The 22,676-nt window shown below is 47.2% G+C and overlaps 1 protein-coding gene across 4 annotated transcripts in view; it reads right to left on the minus strand.

Annotated features, from left to right (window-relative positions):
• Positions 1-22,676, minus strand: part of PIK3CD (phosphatidylinositol-4,5-bisphosphate 3-kinase catalytic subunit delta) — a 61,745-nt gene that overhangs the window by 10,418 nt on the left and 28,651 nt on the right. For 3 of the 4 annotated variants that reach the window (XM_018060379.1, XM_018060377.1, XM_018060376.1), the window contains exons 2-6: positions 4,100-4,272; positions 1,452-1,680; positions 1,099-1,328; positions 498-677; positions 37-186 (exon numbers count right to left, since the gene is read on the minus strand). In XM_018060379.1, the coding sequence (XP_017915868.1) occupies positions 37-186; positions 498-677; positions 1,099-1,328; positions 1,452-1,680; positions 4,100-4,240 (930 nt within the window). In that variant the 5' untranslated portion in view covers positions 4,241-4,272. Of the gene's footprint in view, positions 1-36; positions 187-497; positions 678-1,098; positions 1,329-1,451; positions 1,681-4,099; positions 4,273-22,676 lie in introns of those variants that run through there. The other variant, XM_018060378.1, reaches the window with a different exon arrangement.

The following is a 22,676-nucleotide window of genomic DNA, read 5'->3' on the forward strand; positions in this document are numbered from 1 at the left end:
GCTGGTGGAAAGGGTAAGAGCAGGGTGCTGGCTCACCTTCTTCATGGGGATGGGGGGCGGTTTGGTGCGTGGCTTCTGGACTTGGGGGGCAGGGTTGCTCTGCTCGTCCCGCATGGCGAGGATGGAGGAGGAGTGCACCATGGTCAGGTGGGGGGTCAGCCCACTGTGCAGGCAGCTGCAGATGTACTGAGATGGGGGCACAGGGTGAGCGGCCCCAACTGTTCCCTGGACCACTGACTACCTGGGGAACCCCCCATGCTGACCACTGCTCATGCTAGGCCTTCTGGGGTGGGGTCTCTCCTCTGGCCCTTCCTGTCCCCACCCACCTCTGTTGTTTATGAGGAGAGCCAGTCCAAAATGGGGACACTCTCACCGTGACCCCCAAGATCTGGCTTGCCGGGCTCAAGAGGGGCTGAGGAGCAGCTCCCCCACCCCTACCCGCCACCCTGGCAAGGGTTGTGGGAGCCCAGGAATCCCTCCCAGCACCCAGCCCTCACCTGGAACTGGCAGAGGGGGTAGCTGCCGTACAGGTACTCATGCTTGCCGTTCACCTGCAGTGTGTAGTCCTCAGGCTGCTCCACCAGCGGCTGCCGGAACACCGTGGCCTTCTTTCGGAGGGCGCAGGCCATCAGTGCCAGGGGCACATCCTTGGTGGATACCTGGAAGGTGAAGCTCTCCTAGGAGGAGGAGGGAGGGTCAGCCCTCCACACCTGCAGGGAGCCCACGGGGCACAGGGGCACACCCGGCGGGGGGGGGGGGTCGGGGGCGGCGGTATGCGTGGCCCATCTGCATGTATTAGGCACACCCTACCCCTCAACTGTGAGCTCTGTGAGGGCAGCCTCTGATGACAGCACGTGGCCAACACCAGGAAATATCTGATGGATACATGAGCAGACTGAGGACCAAAGCCATCCGATCACTCTGCCTCTTGCAACTCTCCTGGTGGGAAGTTTGACTGTGCAATGGATACCCCACAAATACCATGCAATGTTGTTGGAAGGAGGGTGGATCTGGAGGGCTGGTGGGGGACTGGAAGTCTCCTAGGGGGACCAGGCAGCCTGCCTGCAGCACACAGGGCAGGCAGGAGCCTCAGCTCACCTCGCTGCCCTCAAACTTGACATTGACCAGGAGGGCCCGACTGGGGATGCGCAGGGTGCCCGGCCCCCAGCTCCGCGCTGAGGGCTCCAACTGCAGAGGGAAGCTGTACTGCAGCCAGGCCTCCCAGCCCAGCTGCTGCCTGCGGGCAGCCGCCTCCTCGCAGAACTGGCGCATCTTGCCTCGGAAGTCATTCACCTCCGGGTCTTGCAAGGAGTCAAACTCGTGGAGGCCTGAGAGGCAGGGAGCCAGGTCAGCGCCAGGATCAGGGGCAGGGTTGGGCGGGGTCGGGGTAGGGCCGGGGCGGGGCGGGGGCAGCCCGGCCGAGGGAGGACCGCCCGGCCCCAGTAGGGCACCTTTGCCAATGAGCAGGCTGATCTGCGAGTTGATGAGCTTCTTCACGCGGTCACCTTCGCGGGCCACCAGCCGCAGGACAGGCAGGAAGGGCTGGATGTCGCAGAGCCGCCGCTGCTCGTCCTCCAGCTCCTGCTGCTCCGCCGTCTGGTTGACGCAGGTGAACACGTAGGCCTCAGGGTCACTGAGCATGTGGAAGAGCGGCTCATACTGGGCGCGGTGCCATAACACCTGGGAGGACAGTGGACCGTCAGCCCCGCCCCTAAGGTGGGCGGGACCATGGGCGGGGCCACAGGAGCCCAGGGCTGGTGGAGGCTGACAAGTGGGGGCAAAGGCAAGATCCCAGGACCACTACCCTCTCCACGTCTTGATCACTGACCACAGGGTTAGGGTCCATAGGGTCATTAGGAGTCGCTGACCCTGCCTTTCTATGAAGGGGTCAGGTAGGTGCTAACATCTGGAGCTGAGAGCGGGTCCTCAGGTCTCCCCTAGGCTACCCTGAGAGATGGCCAGCCAGACATGACCTCCAGCCATCCAGCTAATCACTCTGGAGCTCATCACCCTGATCTTTCAACGCTGGCCACTAATTCAGAAAAGTTTGACACAATGAGGGGACCCTAAACACCTCTGCTGGCTCTGCTCGGTGTGTGGCCTCAGGTGGAGGTGTTCCCAGGGTGCCAAGTTTTAGTGACAAGGTGCTCACCGCTGAGTCACAGGAAAGATGGAAACGGAGAGAACGGCCCTAAAATTTTTCTCCCACGGGGGATGGATAATTATGCTCCATCAATGCAAAGGGACAGAACACAGATGTGAATGGAACCTAAGGATACTTGTACCAAGGGCACACAGGACTCCAAGATACAGCATTCAGTGGGGAGAAACCCCAAGCTGTAGAACAGTGAATATCATTCAAACCCACTCCCATAAAAACAATAATAAATGTAATCATTACTACTAAAATAATAATTTTATCATTATTAGAATAAAATAAATAATAATTTTATTATTCCCATAAAACAATTAATGAATGTATTACAGTAATTAATAATTACTGTAGACCAGGACTTGGCAAGCTACTGTTTGCCAAGTTATTGGAAGACAGCCATGCCAGTTCACTCACATGCAGTGTATGGCTGCTGCCACCCCAGAAAGAAGAACTGAGTAGTCGAGACAAACACCATATGGCCAGCAAAGCCCAGGATATTTACTATCTGGTCCCTGGTATAAATAAGAATATTAAGAAACTGAAATGGAATTGGGATATGAGGTGAGATTGCAGGGACTGATATGTTTTATATTTCTGTGGTGTTGGAATTTTAATAATGTGTCTGCAATACTGGAATTTTAATAACATGCATGTATAGCTCTGTAAGCAGAAAAATACAATTCACTTTGAAATGATATTTACATAAGGTTAATAACATGAAAAAGATATAATGTTAACTCAGAAAAAGAATATAAAAATTCATAAAGAGAATAATCACAAAAAAACACTATATAGGAAAGAAAACAGGAAACAGCTAAAGTGTTAACTGTGGTTGTCTCATATGGCTGGATCATGGGTAATTCTTTTCCTTCTAACTTTTTCTTATTCTCCTAAATTTCAATGTGTCTATATACTTTTGAAAAGGGAAAAAACAAATTTAATTTTTATAGAAACACCCAGGGGGACTTCTTGGTGGTCCAGGGGCTAAGACTCCATGCTCCCAATGCAGGGGGCCCAGGTTCAATCCCTGGTCAGGGAACTAGAGCCTGCATGCCGAAACTAAGACCCAGTATTTAAAAAAAGAAAGAAAGAAACACCCAGGAAGGGAAGAGTAAAAAAAATTAAACAAAACTCAACTATGGTTCATTGCGTCTCTCCTTTTTTTTTTTTTTTGCTCCCAAGTGTTTTCAAATCCGGGACTAAGGCCTTATCCTCAGACATGACCCATGAAGTCCCACCCTTTGCAAGTGGGATAAGCCCTTGGAAAGGTCACAAGACATCTGCCAAATATCATCCAGACGTTTTATCCTTTGACTCAGTAATCCACCATGAAAATGATTCAATAAAGCCAAAAACTATTTCCAAAGATGCTGTTGACTATGACGACAGCTCTGAAGACAAAAGACCAGTAAAACTCTTAGCCGTGGATGGGCTGTGGTTTCAAACACTAGGGCAGAGTCATGGAGAGAATGAAAGGCCCCCCTGTGAACCAGGACCCCGGAGCTTTCACGGGAATCTAGGGAGGGACAACACGGCAACCCACTGTGGTATTCTTGCCTGAGAAATCCAGGGACAGAGGAGCCTGTTGGCCCACAGTCCATGGAGGTCGTTAAGAGTCAGATATGACTGACCACGCAGGCAATGAAAAGGGCAGGAGCTGAATTTGGAAAGGTAGATTCTAACTGTGGGTTTTAAAGAATTCTTGCACATTATTTTTATCTTTTAATTTTTTTTTTTTTTTTTTTTTGGCCACACTTTGAGGCTTGCAGGATCTGAACCCAGGCCCCAGGCAGAGAAAGCTCAGAGTCCTAACCACTGGACCTCAAGGGAATTCCCATGTCTTTTAAAATTCATAGCAGAGGATCTCAAATCTGAGACTGCTAGACTTTTTCTGTCTCTCTGAGTTCTAAGCTCTGAGGACTAGTTTTAAGGTCAAGATCGTACCTTCTTGATAGTGCTGAGGTTGGCATTTCGGGACACAGGGAAGTTCAGATAGACCCCCGTGGGCAGCAAGAAATCAACTGCCACATTCTGATTCTCCTCCTTGGTCCAGAATTCCATGGGGCAGTCAACCCCGGGGGGCATCCTGCTTTTTCACTTCTCGGATACCAGTCGTCCTGCAAAGGAAGAAAAGCATAGTGAGGCCCTCAGGTATGCTGAGTGAGTCCTTTAAAAGGACCCTTTGAAAACACGAAGTCAGGACCTCTGCCAGCAGGAGGCTCAGGATGGCGTCCCAGCCAGGAGGTAGCTTGTGGCTCCTGCTGCCTGAGGTCACTGTCTAGGCTGAGCAGCCTCTTATCACAGGCGGGTACTGTATCTGCCTCCCTCACGGCAGTGCCTCCAGTTTAAGACACCAACAGGACTTCCTGGAGTAGGAAATGGAAACCTGCTCCAGTATTCTTGCCTGGAGAATCCCATGAACAGAGGAGCCTGGCAGGCTATAGTCCATAGGGTTGCGAAGAGTCGGACACAACTGAGCATGCATACAGGACTTCCCTGGTGGCCCAGAGGTTAAGAACTGCCTGCCAGTACAGGGGACATGGGTTTGATCCCTGGTCTGGGAAAACCCCATACGCCACATGGGGCCACAACTACTGAGCCCAGGCACTCTAGAGCCTGTGCTCTCCAACAAGAGAAGCCACTGTGACGAGAAGCCTGTGCACCGACCCCGCTCTCCGCAACAAATTGAGAAAATCTGTGCGCAGCAATGAAAACCCAGCACAGCCCAAAACAAACAAATAAATAAAAATTATGAAAAGACACCAACAAACCCATGCCAAATCATTTTTCTCAAGAACACACACATGGGAGACCTCGTCATGGCTACTAGCCGGCAAAGATGGAAAAACGGCAGGATCACCGGGCAGACAACCCTGGATTTGAGAAGGATCTAAGACCAAAGTTCTTTGAAATTTTACGACTAGAAAACAAGCAGCTTTGACCATCAAACAAGTTGTTGAAATATCTTGAAGTGAAGTGAAAGTTGCTCAGTTGTGTCCGATTCTTGGCTACCCCGTGGAGCGTAGCCCACCAGACTCCTCTGTCCACGGAATTCCCCAGGCAATAATACTGGAGTGGGCTGCCATGCCCTTCTCCAGGGATCTTCCCAATCCAGGGATCAAATCCAGGTCTCCTGCTTTGCAGGCAGATTCTTTACGGTTTGAGCTACTTGGGAAACCATACCAAACTCCCTCTCTAGCAAGTAACAAAATGTTACAGACACAATTAGAGGTCTCTGAGTCTCTACCCTGTTCTGGTTACCACCACCTGGATTCTTGTTGTTTAGTTTCCATGCATGTTTTTATCCTTTTATTAGACTAAAATGTATCCACAAATGAGTCCTAATATTTTCCATGCTTTCAAAGCATTGTATGATTTGTGAGCCTTCTGCACCTTGTTTTTGCCGCCCAGCATTGCAATCTAGGTTTCTGCATGCTGATGCATGTAACTCGAATTCACTCATTTTAACTCCTGGGTGACTTTTCACTGTATAAATAAACCACAATTTATTTCCTCCCCCCTTCTTTTGTTAAGGAACTTCGAGGTTTGTGTCTATTTATTTGGTTATTACATATTATGCTACAATGTATATTCTTGCACACATCTCCTTGTGTATAAGTGAGAGTCTTGGTGAATGTTCTCTAAGAAAAATATAACTTGAGCTACATGTGTAATGTCAAAGTTGCTTTTTTTAAAAAGTAAAAAGACACAAATAAAATTAAGTTAGTAATCTATTTTATTTAACCCACTATATCCAAACTGCGGGGCTTTCCAGGTGGCACCATTGGTAAAGAATCCATTTGCCAATGTAGGGGACACAAGAGACATGGGTCCCATCCCTGGGTCCGGAAGAGCCCCTGGAGGAGGAAATGGCAACCTGCTCCAATATTCTTGCCTGGAAAATTCCATGGACAGAGGAGTCTGCAGGGCTATAGTCCATGGAGTTACAAAGGGTCAGACACGACTGAGGGACTGATTACGCATGCATCCAAACTATGGTCATTTCAATGTTATCAGTATAGAAAAATTACTAAGATAGTTTACCTTTCTTTGGTGTTAAGTGTTTGAAATCTGGAGTGTATTTTACACTCATAGCACAATTTGGACAGTAGGTTTTCATTAGAAATATTTCATTTGTATGTAGATTTCATACAACTTACAGGTTAAAACTCCTCCTGCAATGCAGGAGACCTGGGTTTGATCCCTGGGTTGGGAAGATCTCCTGGAGAAGGGAATAGCTACCCACTCCAGTATTCTGGCCTGGAGAATTCCATGGACTGTATAGTCCATGGGGTTGCAAAGAGTCGGACACGACTGAGCGACCTTCACTTTCACAGGTTAAAAATGTAGGCTCATCAACTCAAGTTGTTCCAAGTACACTTAAGTTTTCCAATAACTGAATAAGTATGAACTCTTACATTTAAATGAATTAAATAAAGAGTTTAAAAATTCCATTCTTAACTTACACTCTCCACATTTCAAATGTTCAAGAAAGAAACGTGGCTGGTTGGCTGCCATATTATACAGCACAGGTGATGGGTAGATGCCTAAGAGTGGAACTGTCAGATCATAAGTATAATCTATGACAAGGGGTAACCACATCTTTAACTTTGTAATCTCCATATCTTAGCACTTGGCATTGTCCAATTTTCTCATTTCTGCCAAGCTGGTGGGCACAAAATGCTGTTTTAATTTGCATTTCTCTAATTATCTATAAAATGTTTACCTTCTGCAAGTAACAGGCTTATAAACTTCTCCCTTCTTTGTCTGTTGCTATTGTTGTTCATTAGAAAAGACCCTGATGCTGGGAAAGATTGAGGGCAAGAGAAGAAGGATGGGATGGTTAGATAGCATCACTGACTCAATGGACATGTGTTTGAGCAAACTCCGGGAGATAGTGAAGGACAGGGAAGCCTGGAGTGCTGGAGTTCATGGGGTTGGACATGGCTTAGCAACTGAACAACAAATTGTTGTTTAGTACCTAACCTATATCTGACTCTTTTGTGACCCCATGGACTGTAACCTGCCAGGATCCTCTGTCCAGCTATTTCACAGACAAGAACAGTGGAGGGGGTTGCCATTTCCTTCTTCAGGGGATCTTCCTAACCCAGAGATCGAACCCACAACTCCTGCGTTGGCAGGCGATTCTTTACTGTCTGAACTACCAGGGAAGCCCTGGGGTTGTCTTTTGCTTACTGGTTTGTAAGGTTTCTTTCTATGCTTTAGATTCAGCTCTTTAACTGCTTGAATGAGTTGAGAAGATCTTCTAATTTGAGTCATCTTTTCATTTTACTTATGTATCTTTTTAAGGAGCAGAAGTTTTGAATGTTGATGTAGTCAAATCTTGTTCCTTTATGTTTTATAAATTTTATCCTTTAAACAAATACTTCCTTACCCTAAGGTCACATCCGCTGAGATTGAAATGACTTTAAAAATAGCTGGAAGGAAATGCTTAGTTTGAGAGAGATGTTCTTCTCGGGGCTCTGCCAGGGGGCCCAGGCCTCACTCTTGGTTAGATGTGGAAGCTGCACTGAGCAGCAGGACCCAAGCATGCGCTACCGTGTCACCGCTATTGGGATCCACTTCCTCTGATTGTAAAACCACATCCTACTCTGGGTTCCTCTTTCTGAGAATGGCCAGGCCAAAGGCGATTTTTTTAAAAAATTTATTCAAAATGTAGAGGATCATCAGAAATTCTGGAAAAATCCATTTACAATGGTTTGGCTGAGCTTTGGAAGTCAGGAGCATTTTTGACCACTTGATCCTGAGGTTGAGATGACCGACTGGGGCAGGAGCTCCCCAGGACTCTATCCAGAGAGATGGATGGGGCTCTGGGACACAGACATCCCTTGTTCTCCTGCCCTCAGTGCTGTGGGAATCCTTCAACTACCCCCATCCATGCGGGATGCAAGGAAACCCTTTGATATTAAAAACTAATTTCTGGGCTTCCCTGGTGGCCCAGGGGTTGAGAATCCACCTTGCAGTGCAGGGGATATAGGTTCGATCCCTGGTCCGGGAAGATCCCACATGCCTCGGGGCAACTGAGCCTGTGCTCTAGAGCCTGGGGTCCACAAAAGCTGAGGCTATGCGCTGCAACTACTGAAGCCTGCACGCCCCAGAGCACACGCTCTGCAACAAGAGAAGCCATCACAGTGAGAAGCCCGTGCACCGCAACTAGAGTAGCCCCCATTCTCTGCAACTAGAGAAAGCGCTCGCACAGCAACAAAGACCCAGCACAACCAAATAAATAAATATTAACAAAAAAACTCATTCCTAGAAGAGGAAGACTCGTGATGGTGTGGGCAGCACAGAATCAAATGCCAGAGGGGACAGGAGAAAGATGGGGACTCTTATCCCTTCTGTGGGCCCAGGACCCAGGGTGAAGTTACTAACAAGCCCCATTCTCCATGAAGCCCAGACCCATCACTCTCAGTATAGATATGGGACTCAGATGCCAGCTAATCCAGAGACTTTAGAACTGCTCCAAGAAGGCGGATTGGCACAACCACTCTGGACAACTGTTTAGCAGTTTCTATTAAAGCCAAACACATATGCCCTGTGTGTGTGTGTGTGTAGTTGGCTCTGTCATGTCCAACTCTTTGCGACCCCATGGACTGTAGCCCGCCAGGCTCCTCTGTCCATCGGATTTTCCAGGCAAGGATACAGGAGTGGGTTGCCATTTCCTTCTCCAGGGCATCTTCCCGACCCAGAGATCGAACTGGGGTCTCCTGCATTTTTGGCGGATGCTTTACTATCCGAGCTTCTAGAGAAGCCCAAACACATATGCCCTATGACCCAGCAATTAATTCCATGCCAAGGTACACGCTCACCAGAAATGCTAGCACATGTGTGCCAGAAGATGCCCAAAAGAGCATAGCGCTGCTACTCATAACAGTCCCCAAACGGAAACATGCCATGTGCTCATCAGTAGTAGAATGGAAAATACTACTTATTCTCCCCATGAAATTCATATAGTGGTTTCTTCTCCCCATGGAATTTGTATAGCAATGAGAGTGGATGATCTATAAATTCATCATATAAGTGAATCTCACAAATGTAAGGCTGAGTGAAAGATGTCAGGTACAAAAGACTGTGTGCTCAAGAGCCCGTTTATAAGGAGAACAAGCACCGGCAGAACTAGTCTGTGCAGGCAGATGAAGATAGGGGTTACGAGGGAGGATAGCAGTTACCCCAGGAAAAAGGGGCACAGGGATGCTGGTAATTTTTCATTTTTTTTTCTGGGAGCCAGGGACCTTTCACAAATTCATTCCACTCTCAGTCCAGGTGGCTCAGATGTGTTGACTTCACTCCTGGGTCCCCAAGTGGACTGAGACCCAGGCCTAGCCGATCAAAGCCCCGTGTCTTCCTCTGGCCTTGGGGACTGGACAGGAAGCAGGAATGGGACGTAGGCCCAGCCAATCGTATCTCTCTGGCTACACTGATTCCAAGATGGGCATGTGACTATCAAGTCCATCCAATTAGTTTTGACATCTGGGCTTCTTTGGGGACTTTCTCCCGGGGGAGGAGAAAAGACAGAATATCTACCTAAAGTTGGGCTTCCCAGGTGGCTGAGTGGTAAAAAACCTGCCTGCCAATGCAGGAGACCTAAGAGACATGGATTCGGTCCCTGGGTCAGGAAGATCCCCTGGAGGAGGGCATGGCAACCCACTCCAGTATTCTTGCCTGGAGAATCCCATGGACAGAGGAGCCTGGCAGGCTACAGTCCATGCGGTCGCAGAGAGTCGTACATGACTGAAGTGACTTAGGACACACACACACCCTAGAGCTCCTGGTGACCACCTGCTGCCCTGAGGACTGGGGCCTGAGAAAGAAGCAACATGGAGGAAAGCAGAACTCTGTATGGAACGCGAAGCAGAGTCCTGAGGACGGCCTGTGATTCCCTGGATCCAGCCATGCCTGAAACTACACTTCACCTTGGACTTTTCGGTTCTATCCGCCAAACTCCCTCCCCTGCCTTTTTGTTGTTGTTGTTAACTTAAGAGTAGTTTGAGGTGGGTTTTCCATCACTTGTAGCTGAAATTATCTATTTCCATGACTAAAGTAGCACACTCCTTTTGGGAAGCTTCTAGTGTTTGGAGAGTTCTTTCCTTGGAAACTGGCCCACCTCTAAGAGCCAACCCCCCCGTCCTTTGTGCTGCCACCCAGAAGAACATGGAACTGTTATCTGCTGGCCCTCCTGAAGGATGGTAGTTCCAGCGTGTCCTTTCTCCCCACAACACAGATTTAGACCCTTTGACCAAAGTTTGGTATTCCAAGAAAACAAGATGCTCCAGATGGGGCCTGGCAGGCCAATTGTAGCAGAATGTTCTGGGCACCAAACTCCCATTTGTTTGGCCTAAAAGTATATCAGGTTTCCCGCCTCCGTTCTCCCAGCCTACCCCACAGAATGTTCTCTGGTTGCCACATCACCAAGCTTGGGGGCCGCCAACCCTCCAGATATTTCTCACAGTAAGCCAGGGTCTCCCAGCCTATGAGTGCGTGCAGGCTAAGTCAGCGCTTCAGTCGTGTCCAACTCTTTGTGATCCCATGGACCATAGCCCACCAGGCTCCTCTGTCCCTGGGATTCTCCAGGCAAGAAAACTGGAGCAGGTTGCTATGCCCTCCTCCAGGGGATCTTCCAACCCAGGGATCGAACCTATGTCTATCTGCATTGGCAGGTGGGTTCTTTACCACTAGCGCCACCTGGGAAGCCCCTCCCAGCCTGTACAGGAACACTAATGTCCTGACTCTGAATGCAAAACCCCACAATTATTCTCATGGAATAATTTGCTCTCATGAATGGAATTTCATCTCACAGAAATAATCTGCACTCATGTATTATCAGATCTGACACTTTGTATATATCACTCAGGCTGACATGTATTAGTTTATTCAATTAGTATTTATTAAGTGCCAAGAATCATGAGAGGTGCTGGGAAAACACAGGTGAATGAGACAAAGGGTCCCTCTCCAGAAAGAGCTTACACACCAGTAGAGGAGACACAGTAGACAAGATGGAAGTTTCTGCAATGATGGATCAAGGTGGTAAACGGCAGATTGTCAAGTGATGATGCGAAGAAGGACAGCAGGAGGGGCTACCACATGCAGAAGGCTGAGAAAGACCCCTGTGAGGGGAGGACACTGGGGCAGAAGACCAGGCTGAGCCATCATGTTCAGAGCCGACAGCAGGTGGTCCCTTGCCTCTAGAGCACGTGGTCGGTGGGATGACATGGGCTGAGGAGGTCAGCAGGGACCAGTCTCATTGAGCCTTCACAGGGAAACACCTGGCTTTCACTCCAGGAGTGATGCACAGTCCTGGAGGGTTTTAGGCCAGGGAGCCAGCGGATCTGATTGGCATCTGAAATGACGCTGTTGGCTGTGGCTAGGAAGGGCTGGACAGTTGCAAGCAGGCAAGAAGGAGAGTGTGGGGCAGCTCATGCTACAGATGATGGTGGCTTGATCTAGGAAGAGGAGATGGAGCTGGTGAAAGGAAGGGAATCACGTACATCTAGGAGCTCGTGCTGGTGAGGGGTCATCAGATTGGGGACAGTGAGGGAAGCAGCAAGGATGACAGGCAGGTTGGGCTTGGGAGACTGGCTGGATAGTGGATATTTACTGAGACAGGAAAGTATACTGGAGAAACAGACTTGGAGGGGATTGAAATAGCAAGAGCTCCATTTCAGACACACCAAATCAGAGTTGTTTACTGAGCACCCCAGTGCAGACATCCAAGGGGCAAAGTCACAGTAGAGCTCAGAGGAGACATCTTTGGGGTCATAGAGACATCACTTGGGGTCAGTAGGTGGCCTTGGAGCCAGGGGGACAGGAGGATGAGTGAAGGCCAGGATCACCTTCCGGGGACCAAAATGGGATGGACCTAAGAAGAACAATGAGCTATCCTTCTCACTCCAAGTTATCCAGAATTTTGAGAGAGGGCTTTTCTATTTATCCGCATCTGATTCATTCATAAAAGATCAAAGAAAATTGGACCAGAAAGAGCTCGCTTCCTTTCACCTTCCCACTTCCAGCCAGCAGCATCCACAGAACAGCTATGCGGCAACAGAGCCATCCTGGCTGGGGGGTTGCTGTCCCCATCCTCTTTGCAAGCTGTTCCAAGACATTCCTGGATAGATGCACTTTCTTTGGCCTGAGAATGAAGAACAGTTTCTCAGCTGTGAAGGTCTAAGGGGTCTGACCTGAGTCTTAAGCGGTCAGCAGAGGAATTTCTCCAAAGGTTTTGCTAAAAGGACATCCACCAGCCCCATCCTTCCTTGTACCTCAGGAATGTTTCAGGGGGCCCTAAGTTATTTCTAAATGTGTTAGTCGCTCAGTCATGTCCAACTCTTTGTGACCCCATGGACTGTAGCCTGCCAGGCTCCTCTGTCCATGGAATTCTCTGGGCAAGAATACTTGTGTGGGTAGCCATTCCCTTCTCCAGGGGATCTTCCCGACCCAGGGATCAAACCTGGGTCTCTCACACTGCAAGCAGATTCTTTACCATCTGAGCCACCAGGAGAGTAAGTTATTTCTAAGAGAAAAGGGCAATTAAGGGATGTAGGATCCCAGAGCCACAAACGGGATGGGGAGTGAGCCTGTAGCCCATATGGCCCCTGGGCTGCCAGACCAGCTGCTTGTCCCTAACTCGGGACAACTGAAGGATCCCTTCGTTCCTGCTGAAACCCCACTGTGTGTTTTTTTTTGGGGGGTGGCGGGGTTGGGGTGCTCAGAGCCAGCATCTCCCGAGTTGGCTAGACTTCTACCTTGTCCCAGTGGCCGTCCCAGATGTACCTGACATGCTCACCAGGAACTGCTGCTCAGCCTTTGTCAATGTAAAAACTGTCATTTCTGTGTTACAGTCACATGTCCTGGGAAACAGCTTCCCAGGGGAACACATGAGTCACTCTCAGCAGGCTCGGTGCAAGGGATAGGCAGCGGGAGAAGGGAAGTTGTGTCCCGCTTGTCTGAGTGATAAACAGCCTTCTCCCTAAGGGATGCCCTGGGCAAAACATGCCCTGTACCTTCGGATGTTACTCTAAAGCAAGAGTCTAGCGGTCCCCCTGCACCACTCCTATGAACCTGCATAGAGAGAGACATTCATGTCCTTAACCTGAAGACAAAACCTCTGCCCAATGTCTGGATTTCAGAGCCTAAAGTTACAACCCAATTAGCCCAAGGGAAGGAGCCTCAGTCACAGAAAGTCGTAGCAGGTGGTTATGCCCACAGTCAAGGATCTACAGTAAAGTGGAAGCAGTGAGATTTTATTTTCTTGGGCTCCAAAATCACTGCAGACAGTGACTGCAGCCATGAAATTAAAAGATAGTTGCTACTTGGAAGGAAAGCGACAACAAACCTAGAAAGCATATTAAAAAGCAGACTCATCACTTAGTTGGCAAAGTCTGTGCAGTCAATACTGTGGTATCCAGTGGTCACGTATGGATGTGAGAGTTGGACCATAAAGAAGGCTGAGCGCTGAAGAATCGATGCTTTCGAACTGTGGTGTTGGAAAAGGCTCTTAAGAGTCCCTTGGACTGCAAGGAGATCCATCCAGGCAATCCTAAAGGACATCAACCCTGAATAATCACTGGAAGGATTGATATTGAAGCTGAAGCTCCAATACTTTGGCTGCCTGATGTGAAGAACTGACTCATTGGAAAAGACTTTGATGCTAGGGAAGACTAAAGGCAAAAGGAGAAGGGGGTGACAGGATGAGATGGTTAGATAGTATCACTGGCTCAGTGGACATGAATTTGAGCAAACTCTGGGAGATAGTGAAGGACAGAGGAGCCTGGCGTGCTGCAGTCCATGGGGTCACAAAGAGTAGGATACAACTTAGCAACTGAACAACAACAAGTATCTGCCAACCACCCAAGATGGGAGAGGAGGGGAGCCAGCAGCCACGTGACAAGGGGCTGGGGACCGACCTCAGGGCTGGCCTTCCATCTCACACTGAACAAGCAGGGTCCACATCGGGCCCCTTGACCTGGGTTTATTTTCAGGACTTCTCAGCCTCAAAAAGTCCTGTTGGTCCAGGCAGCCTCCCACAGAGAAAGAAATGAACACTTTTCCTGTTGCCCACCTTAGATGGAAAGTGCCAGCAAATGAATACATGAGAGGCGGAGTGGAAGATGCTTGATGCTTTCACCCACCTCCTGGAGAACCTCCTGTATGTTTACTCCAGAGGAGTTTTCAGGAACCACCAGCCTGCTCTGGCTGCTAAGAGATCCTCCAAAAACCACATCCTCCCAGAGACCCTCAGGAAAAAGAAGGTGGGGCCCTCCTCAACCCAGAAGGCTTCAGATCCCAAGTCCTTATTCATTCCTTCACTAGCCTGTTCATTCACTCAAAAATGTTTATTTGAGCATCTTCCATGTGCCCATGAGGGAGTGGGACAGGCACCACTCCTGCTCTCATGGAATTTTTAGTCTAACAGGAAAAAACAAAAAAATGAAAAGAAACATTTGAATAATCACGATGATTTCAGATAGTATAGGCTTGGAAAGTAATAAAACGGGGGTTTGCTGGGAGGGTCTCCTTTGGATGACAGGTCAGGGAAGGGTCCTCAGGTGAGATTATATTGCAGGTGAGGCCCAAATGATGAGAAGGACCTGGCAAAGCTCTATGAAATAGGGTTCCAAGCAGGTGGAAGGGGAAGTGCAGAGGCCCTGAGGCAGGAGACCGGGAAATGAAAGTCACGGATGAAGGGCAGTCTGGGCGAAATGATGAGGCTGACCCTGTGGGGCCTTCTAGCCTTGGTGAGGAGTCAGGCTTTGGCACCACTGCGGTGGGAAGTTACCAGGGGATTTTAGGCGGGGAATGGGGAAGGCCTGATTTTACCCTTAACAAAGACTGCTTCGGCTGCTGTGAGTGAAACAGAAGGACGGGAAGCAAGGATGGAGGTGGGAAAGCAATGGGGCTAGGGACCCGGGTCAGAGCTGCCAGGGCAGATGAATGAGGGAAGGCGTTGGGCCCTGCAGGCCACAAAGCGCCCCGATCCTCTCTGTTCATAAGGAGCTGGCAGGCAGGCAGTCCAGCCGCCCAGCCTTGAAGGCTGCATCTTCCTCCTTGAAAAGAATGAGGCCACAGGCCAGAGGGAAACTGCATGGCCCAGGGCCCTTATTAAGCACACTTTTAGGATAGATGTGCTATTCCTCCAAACTACAAATGCTTTTTTTTTGGTCCAGGCAAGTTGGACATCCCAAAGACCATCCCATGATGAGGAAGGAGGGGTTTGTCTGGAGGGCTGTCTAACTCCCCAGCTCCTGCTATGAGAAAAAAAGGGGTCAGAGGAGTGAAGGATGGGACAGAATAACAAAGTAATGGCACGTTGTGCAGAAGGCATTTCAATGTCCCCCTGGAAGGTAAACTGAGGACGTGCGCTGCCTTACTCCCTTGTCTACCCACTTCTGCCTCCTTCACTTTTTAAAAAGATGCATTTTATTTAATTATTTATTTTTGGCTGTGCTGGGTCTTGGCTGTGGCACCTGCGATCTTCGCTGCGGCAAGCAGGCTCTTCATTGTGGTGCATAGGCTCAGTAGTTGTGGCTCAGGCTTAGCTGTCCCACAACAGGTGGGATCTTAGCTCCTCGACCAGGGAGTGAACTCTCATGCCCTGCATTTGAAGGCAGATTCTTAACCACTGGACCACCAGGGAAGTCCTCTTTCTCATTCCCCCCCGCCCCATTCTCTCCCATGTTAAATGTATCTCCTTTCAGTCCATATTATTCAAAAGGGCAGTGACTTCTAATTTGAATATTTTAAAAAGGAAAAATACTCTTCGTCGGGGGGTGGGAGGTGGACCAACACAGACATCAGAGAAGGAGAGGGGTAGGGCTTTGGAAATTCTGTTCTATGTGGAAAGAAAAGAACGACTTCTGATTTCTCCTGCTGCCATCAGAAAAAACAAGCCAATTGTCCTGCAGAAAATTCTATCTTAACAATCTCCTAGGATGCTCAGTTCATGGTGCACCCAGGGGGCTCAACACTATATAGAGAAATTGAAGAGAAAGATCCAAGTTCTCATATTTGGTCAATTTGGGCAGCTGTCCTAGGAAGCAATTCAAAAGCAAAAAAGAAAAAGCTATATGCACAAAGGGTATCCCTGGTGGTTCAGCTGGTAAAGAATCTGCCTGCAATGCAGAAGACTCCGGTTCAATTCCTAGGTTGGGAAGATCCCCAGGAGAAGAGAATGGCTACCCACTCCAGTACTCTTGGTCTTCTTTGGTGGCTCAGACAGTAAGGAATATGCCTGCAATGCGGGAGACCTGGGTTTGGTCACTGGGTTGGGAAGATTCCCTGGAGAAGGGAACAGCAACCCACTCCACTATTCTTGCCTGGAGAATTCCATGGACAGGGGAGTCTGGTGGGCTACAGTCCATGGGGTTGCAAAGACTTGGACACGACTGAGCAACTTTCACTTCACCTATATGCACAAAGATATTCACTGTGGTATTATCTGTGAAATTTATAAATCAAAAACAATGAAGAGAAACTTCCCTGGTGATCCAGTGTTTTGAGACGCTAAGCTTCCAATGTGGGGGGCCCACGTTCGATCTCTGGTCAGGAAACTAGACCCCAAAGGGCACAACTAAAGTGTCCTACATGCTGCAACGAGGATCCTGAGTTGCAGCCTAGCCAAACAAATAAATATCTAAAATAATAATCATAAAGAAATGGCTAAATTATCATATATACAACAAGAGTGAATACAGTCACTAGAACAACACCTGTGCATACTACATGATGCTGCAAATAGACCCCACATTAAATGAAACCAATACGGCACATAGAGCTATCATGGCAACATAAGTTTGTGGACAAAACATTTCAGCAAGCATAGAGAAAATGAAAACAGCTGTATTATCAGTGGCAGTGGCGATTATAATAATGACTTTAAATTTTTCATACCTGTGAAAGTTATAAAAGCACATGATTTTAAAAATTAATTAAAACTAAAACGCTCACAGTGAAAAATTAGCAGTCCCTTGACCTCCACATCCGAACATACCATCCCCAATTTCAGTTGTTTCTCTGGGTACTCATCTCTGCATTTCTAAATAATGGGTTTATATTGATATTTCTTGATCTTCAACTTTTAACTTCTTTTCTTAATATTTACTTATTTGTTGCTGCTTGTGGGCTTTCACTAGTTGAGGCGAGCAGGGGCTGCTGTCTAGTTGCGGTGCACAGGCTTCTCATTGCAGTGGCTTCTCGTTGCTGAGCATGGGCTTTGGAGCACGCGGTTGGCTCAGTAGTTGCAGTGCATGGACTTAGTTGCCTTGCAGCATGTGGAATCTTCCCAGACTATGGATTGAACCCATGTCCCCTGCATTGAAAAGCAGATTCTTAACCACTGGACCACCAGGGAAGTCCCAACTTTTAACTTCTTATCTTAGAAGATAAGTTTGTGCTTTCCTGCAGCTACACACATGCACGGATCCTCTCTCCCATCTTCTAGATATAGCAATGTGATCATTTTTTGTTCATCAAACTTTAGTGTTTCCATTATTATAAAATGTAAATATTGTTCAAAGCTAAGCCACATACTATACTATGATTTCCTTTCTTTTTAAGAAAATATTTATTTATTTGGCTGCTTCAAGTCTTAGTTGCAACATGCAGGGTCTTCTTGCAATGCACAGGCTTGGGAGCACGTGGGCTCAGGAGCTCCAAGGCATGTGGGACCTTAGTTCCCTGACCAGGGATGGAACCTGTGTCCCCTGCACTGCAAAGCAGAGTCTTAACCTCTGGACCACCAGGGAAGTCTCATGATATCCTTTCTTGTTCCAACTTTTTGTTACTTCTATATTGATTGTTGCCTTGTTTTTAATTTTCTTTGCATTCTATGTATGAATGTGTAACTATTCCCTAAATTCTCTAACAGAACTATAAAACCCTCATACTATAGCAAATATATCAAATAATCCATCAACTCCACTTTTTTCTTACAGATATTCCTCCTGGGCTCTCAGCCATCTTGCTCTAAATTGGGCTGATTGCTCTCTAGACCAACTGCACAACTGGGACTTCTCTTCACTATTATTATGGGAATTCCCTTCACCTTCTCTCCACCAATCATGGCTCTTGATTGCAAATAAAGAATGATTAAGCAGGGAAGGAGATGATCAGTTATCTGACATATTTGCTGCATTGTGAGAAGTTTAATAATTCTATTGGAGAGTTTGAGAAAGAATTAGTGATTACTCCAAGCCAGGCTTCAGCAATACATGAACCATTAACTTTCAGATGTTCAAGCTGGTTTTAGAAAAGGCAGAGGAACCAGAGATCAAATTCCCAACATCCACTGGATCACCAAAAGAGCAAGAGAGTTCCAGAAAAACATCTATTTCTGCTTTCTTGACTATGTCAAAGCCTTTGACTATGTGGATCACAATAAACTGTGAAAAATTCTGAAAGAGATGGGAATACCAGACCACCTGACCTGCCTCTTGAGAAATCTGTATGCAGGTTAGGGAGCAATAGTTAGAACTGGACATGGAACAACAGACTGGTTACAAATAGGAAAAGGAGTACGTCAAGGCTGTATATTGTCACTCTGCTTATTTAACTTCTATGCAGAGTACACCATGAGAAACACTGGGCTGGATGAAGCACAAGCTGGAATCAAGATTGCTGGGAGAAATATCAATAACCTCAGATATACAGGTGACACCACCCTTATGGCAGAAAGTAAAGAACTAAAGAGCCTCTTGATGAAAGTGAAAGAGGAGAGTGAAAAAGCTGGCTAAGGCTCAACATTCAGAAAACTAAGATCATGGCATCCAGTCCCATCACTTCATGGCAAATAAATAGAGAAACAGTGGAAAAAGTGGCTGACTTTATTTTTCCGGGCTCCAAAATCACTGCAGATGGTGATTGCAGCCATGAAATTAAAAGACGCTTACTCCTTAGAAGGAAAGTTATGACCAACCTAGACAGCATATTAAAAAGCAGAGACATTACTTTGCCAACAAAGGTCTGTCTAGTCAAGGATATGGTTTTCCCACTAGTCATGTATGGATGTGAGAGTTGGACTATAAAGAAAGCTGAGCACCGAAGAATTGATGCTTTTGAGCTGTGGTGTTGGAAAAGACTCTTGAGAGTCCCCTGGACTGCAAGGAGATCCAACCAGTCCATCCTAAAGGAGATCAGTCCTGAGTGCTCATTGGAAGGACTGATGTTGAAGCTGAAACTCCAGTACTTTGGCTACCTGATGTGGAGAGCGGACTCATTTGAAAAGACCCTGATGCTGGGAAAGATTGAAGGCAGGAAGAGAAGGGGACGACAGAGGATGAGATGGTTGGATGGCATCACCGACTCAATGGACATGAGTTTGGGTAAACTCCAGGAATTGGTGATGGAGAGGGAGGCCTGGTTCAATCCCTGGGTCAGGAAGAAACCCAGAAGAAGGGAATGGCTACCCACTCCAGTATTCCTGCCTGGAAAATTTCATGGACAGAGGAGCCTGGCGGGTTACAGTCCATGGGGCCCCAAAGAGTCGGACATGACTGAGTGACTAACACGTTTGCTTTCATGTTGGAAAAATAAATTAATAAAAATATGAGGCAACTGTCAACTGCAGGGAAAACAAAAAGTTGAACAAGAAAAGAAATATAATTTCAGTATACCATGTGCAGAATCATTTCTGATGGCAAAACTGCTGGTATTGCCACTGAGTACTAGTTGCTGCGCTTCCCAGGTGGCACAGTGGTAAGGAATGTGCTTGCCAATGAAGGAGATGCAGGAGACCCAGGTTCAATCCCTGGGTCAGGAAGATCCCCTGGAGGAGGAAATGGCAACCCGCTCCAGTATTCTTGCCTTGAAAATTCCATGGACAGAGGAGCCTGGTGAGCTACAGTCCATGGGGTTGCAAAGAGCTGGACACAATTGGGTAACTGAGAACACACTGGGAGCTACTTTGTATCCCTGCCACTTATGTGCCAAGAACTCAAACGTGCAGCCCATCCCTACTATCACCACCATAACCATGGATAAAACACACACTTCATCCCTCTCTTCTCTGTCAAAATGTAACATAGATACATCTCATTAATGGTGCCCACATCACAGGTCCAGGCTTGCAAGTGAGTACTTTTCAGTTCCCATGGTGGGGTAGGCTTTTTTTTTTCTCCCCACGCTCAAGACGCAAAGATAACAACTGAAATACAGAAGGTCATTCAGCGGCTGAGCCAAAGGAGAAACAAGACAACTGCACATTGTACCACTTGTTCCTCTTTGTTGATTTCCTCTCTCATTTTAGTGGAGCACATCCTCCAGTAGCTTCCTTGAAAAGGAATACAAAGGGTATGTGTGTGTAAAGGTTTTGAAAATTCACATGTCTGAAAAATGTCTTCATTCTATTATTTTGCTTGAATGGTGATCACAGAATTCTGGACCGAGAGTTAATTTCCCCTGGAAACTTGAAAGAATTATTCCATGTAGCTTCTGATGTTGCTTCCCCACCTCTTTTCTGGTGTTACTTTTTGTGAAGTCCAATGACATTCTGTTCTCTGATCTTCTGTTTGTGGCTCTTTTTCCCTGTGCTGGCTTTTGGTAACTTCTCTCTATCTCGAGTTTTGAAAGTTCATGATGCTGTCCCTTAGAACATCTTTTACTCTGATGTAGTGTATCTAATTATCATTGTGCTCAGTGCTACAGGGACTCAATGCAGAAACTCTTTCACTTCTAGATTTTTTTCCTGGTGTTTATTTAATAATTTTTTCTTCTCCATTTCTTTCCCTTGAGCTTCTATGAGATGGATACTGGGCCTCCTAAACTTACTCTCGTTTTCTTCTCTTTTCTTTCTTCTTTCCCATCTCTCAAGCCTTTTTGTCCTACTTTCCAGAATTTCCTTGTTCAATCATTCAACTCTATTCTACTGAAATTTCCACTCCTAGTTTTGATATCCAAGAGCTTATTATTATTTTATGAATATACCTTTTTATTTTTTTAATATTTATTTCTTTACTTTGGCTGTATCATGTCTTAGTTGCAGCATGTGGGATCTTCCATTGTGGCACATGGACTCTCTTAGCTGTGGCAGGCAGACTTAGTTGCTCCCCTGCATGTGGGATCTTAGTTCTCTGACCAGGGATTGAACCCTCATCTCCTGAATTGCAAGGCAGATTCCTTTTTTCAAACTTAATAAAGTATCTATTGGCCGCACTGGGTCTTTGTTGCTTTGCCCGGGCTTTCTCTAGTTGTGGCGAGCAGGGACTACTCTGTTGTGGTGCACGGGCCTCTCACTGCGGTGGCTTCTCCTGTTAAGGAGCACAGGCTCTAGGCACGCGGGCTTCAGTAGCTGCAGCACCCTGGCCCAGCACTTGTGGTGCACACGCTTAGTTGCTCCACGGCACATGGCATCTTCCCGGACCAGGGATTGAGTCCATGTCCCCTGCAATGGCAGGTGAATTCTTAACCACTGTATCACCAGGGAAGTCCCCTAAATATGCCTTTAAAAAAACAACATGTTTATGACTTCAAAATCTCTTTTTCCTGTTGGTTTGGGTCTCTGTCTTTCATGTTAGAGGGCTCATTCGACATGCGATGTACCAGATCTGCCCATTCAAGTTTAAGAGTGAGGTACTGAAAGCTATTTGTACAGGTCTAGCTGCTTGGTTAGTATTGCTGTGAAGTGATAAAGGAGTGTTTTTTCATGTGAGGTCAATTTCCTCAGAGAGAAGTTATCCAAAACCCTGCCTGGAGGATGGGTAAAAGCCACGCTGTGGGAGTAGCAGGAGAGGGTCTCTCTGTTCAGCACACAAACTTCCACTGAATTCTCCTGCTCTCAGTACCGAGCCTCCCTCACCCTTGGCTGCCCTGGTTCAACACTGCCTGTAAGAAAGCAGCTGGTGGGGGAGGACGCTGGCTGCCCTGGTTCAACACTGCCTGTAGGAAAGCAGCTGGTGGGGAGGATGCTGCTGGCGGCCCGAGAGAGGGGTCTGTGGCTCTAACACAAACTTTCAACCAATATTCCTGCTTCCACCTGCCCCCCTCACCCCGTTGTCAGGAACACTCTGTAGCCCTCATTCTTTAGCCTTTAGTGGGTCCTGTGTACATGTCAGCTCCCCTTCCTCGCAGCTGGGATATTCAACCTTCTAAGCTTTGCTTCTCTCTCACCCCCCTCCTCCCCATCTTTCAAAAGTTTTGCTCACATCCCTCCTTCTCTATCATCTACTTTTCTGTTTTTCTTAAGGATTTATACTTACTCTCATTTTTACATTCAGTTCTTTTTGTGGAAGTTCATGATCATATTTAACAGTAAATCAAAATCAAACTTCCAAAGATACACGCAAAGAAGCCTCTCTGGGGGTGGGGTGGGGGGAGGATACTCCAATAAGAAAACATGGCTCTTTCAGGTAAGGGGTAGAATTATAGCCAAGAGATGCTTGCAATTTCTTTCTGTTTTGTACACTTTCGACAGTAAATAGGTATCCTTTATGAATCAAAAAGTCGGAGGGTTAAAAATCATTATTAAAAGTCATTTTCTGAAACACAGATCAAGATAGTGTAAACAGGTGTGTAG

Source organism: Capra hircus, chromosome 16 (assembly GCF_001704415.2).
Source record: "Capra hircus breed San Clemente chromosome 16, ASM170441v1, whole genome shotgun sequence".
NCBI lineage: Eukaryota > Metazoa > Chordata > Mammalia > Artiodactyla > Bovidae > Capra > Capra hircus.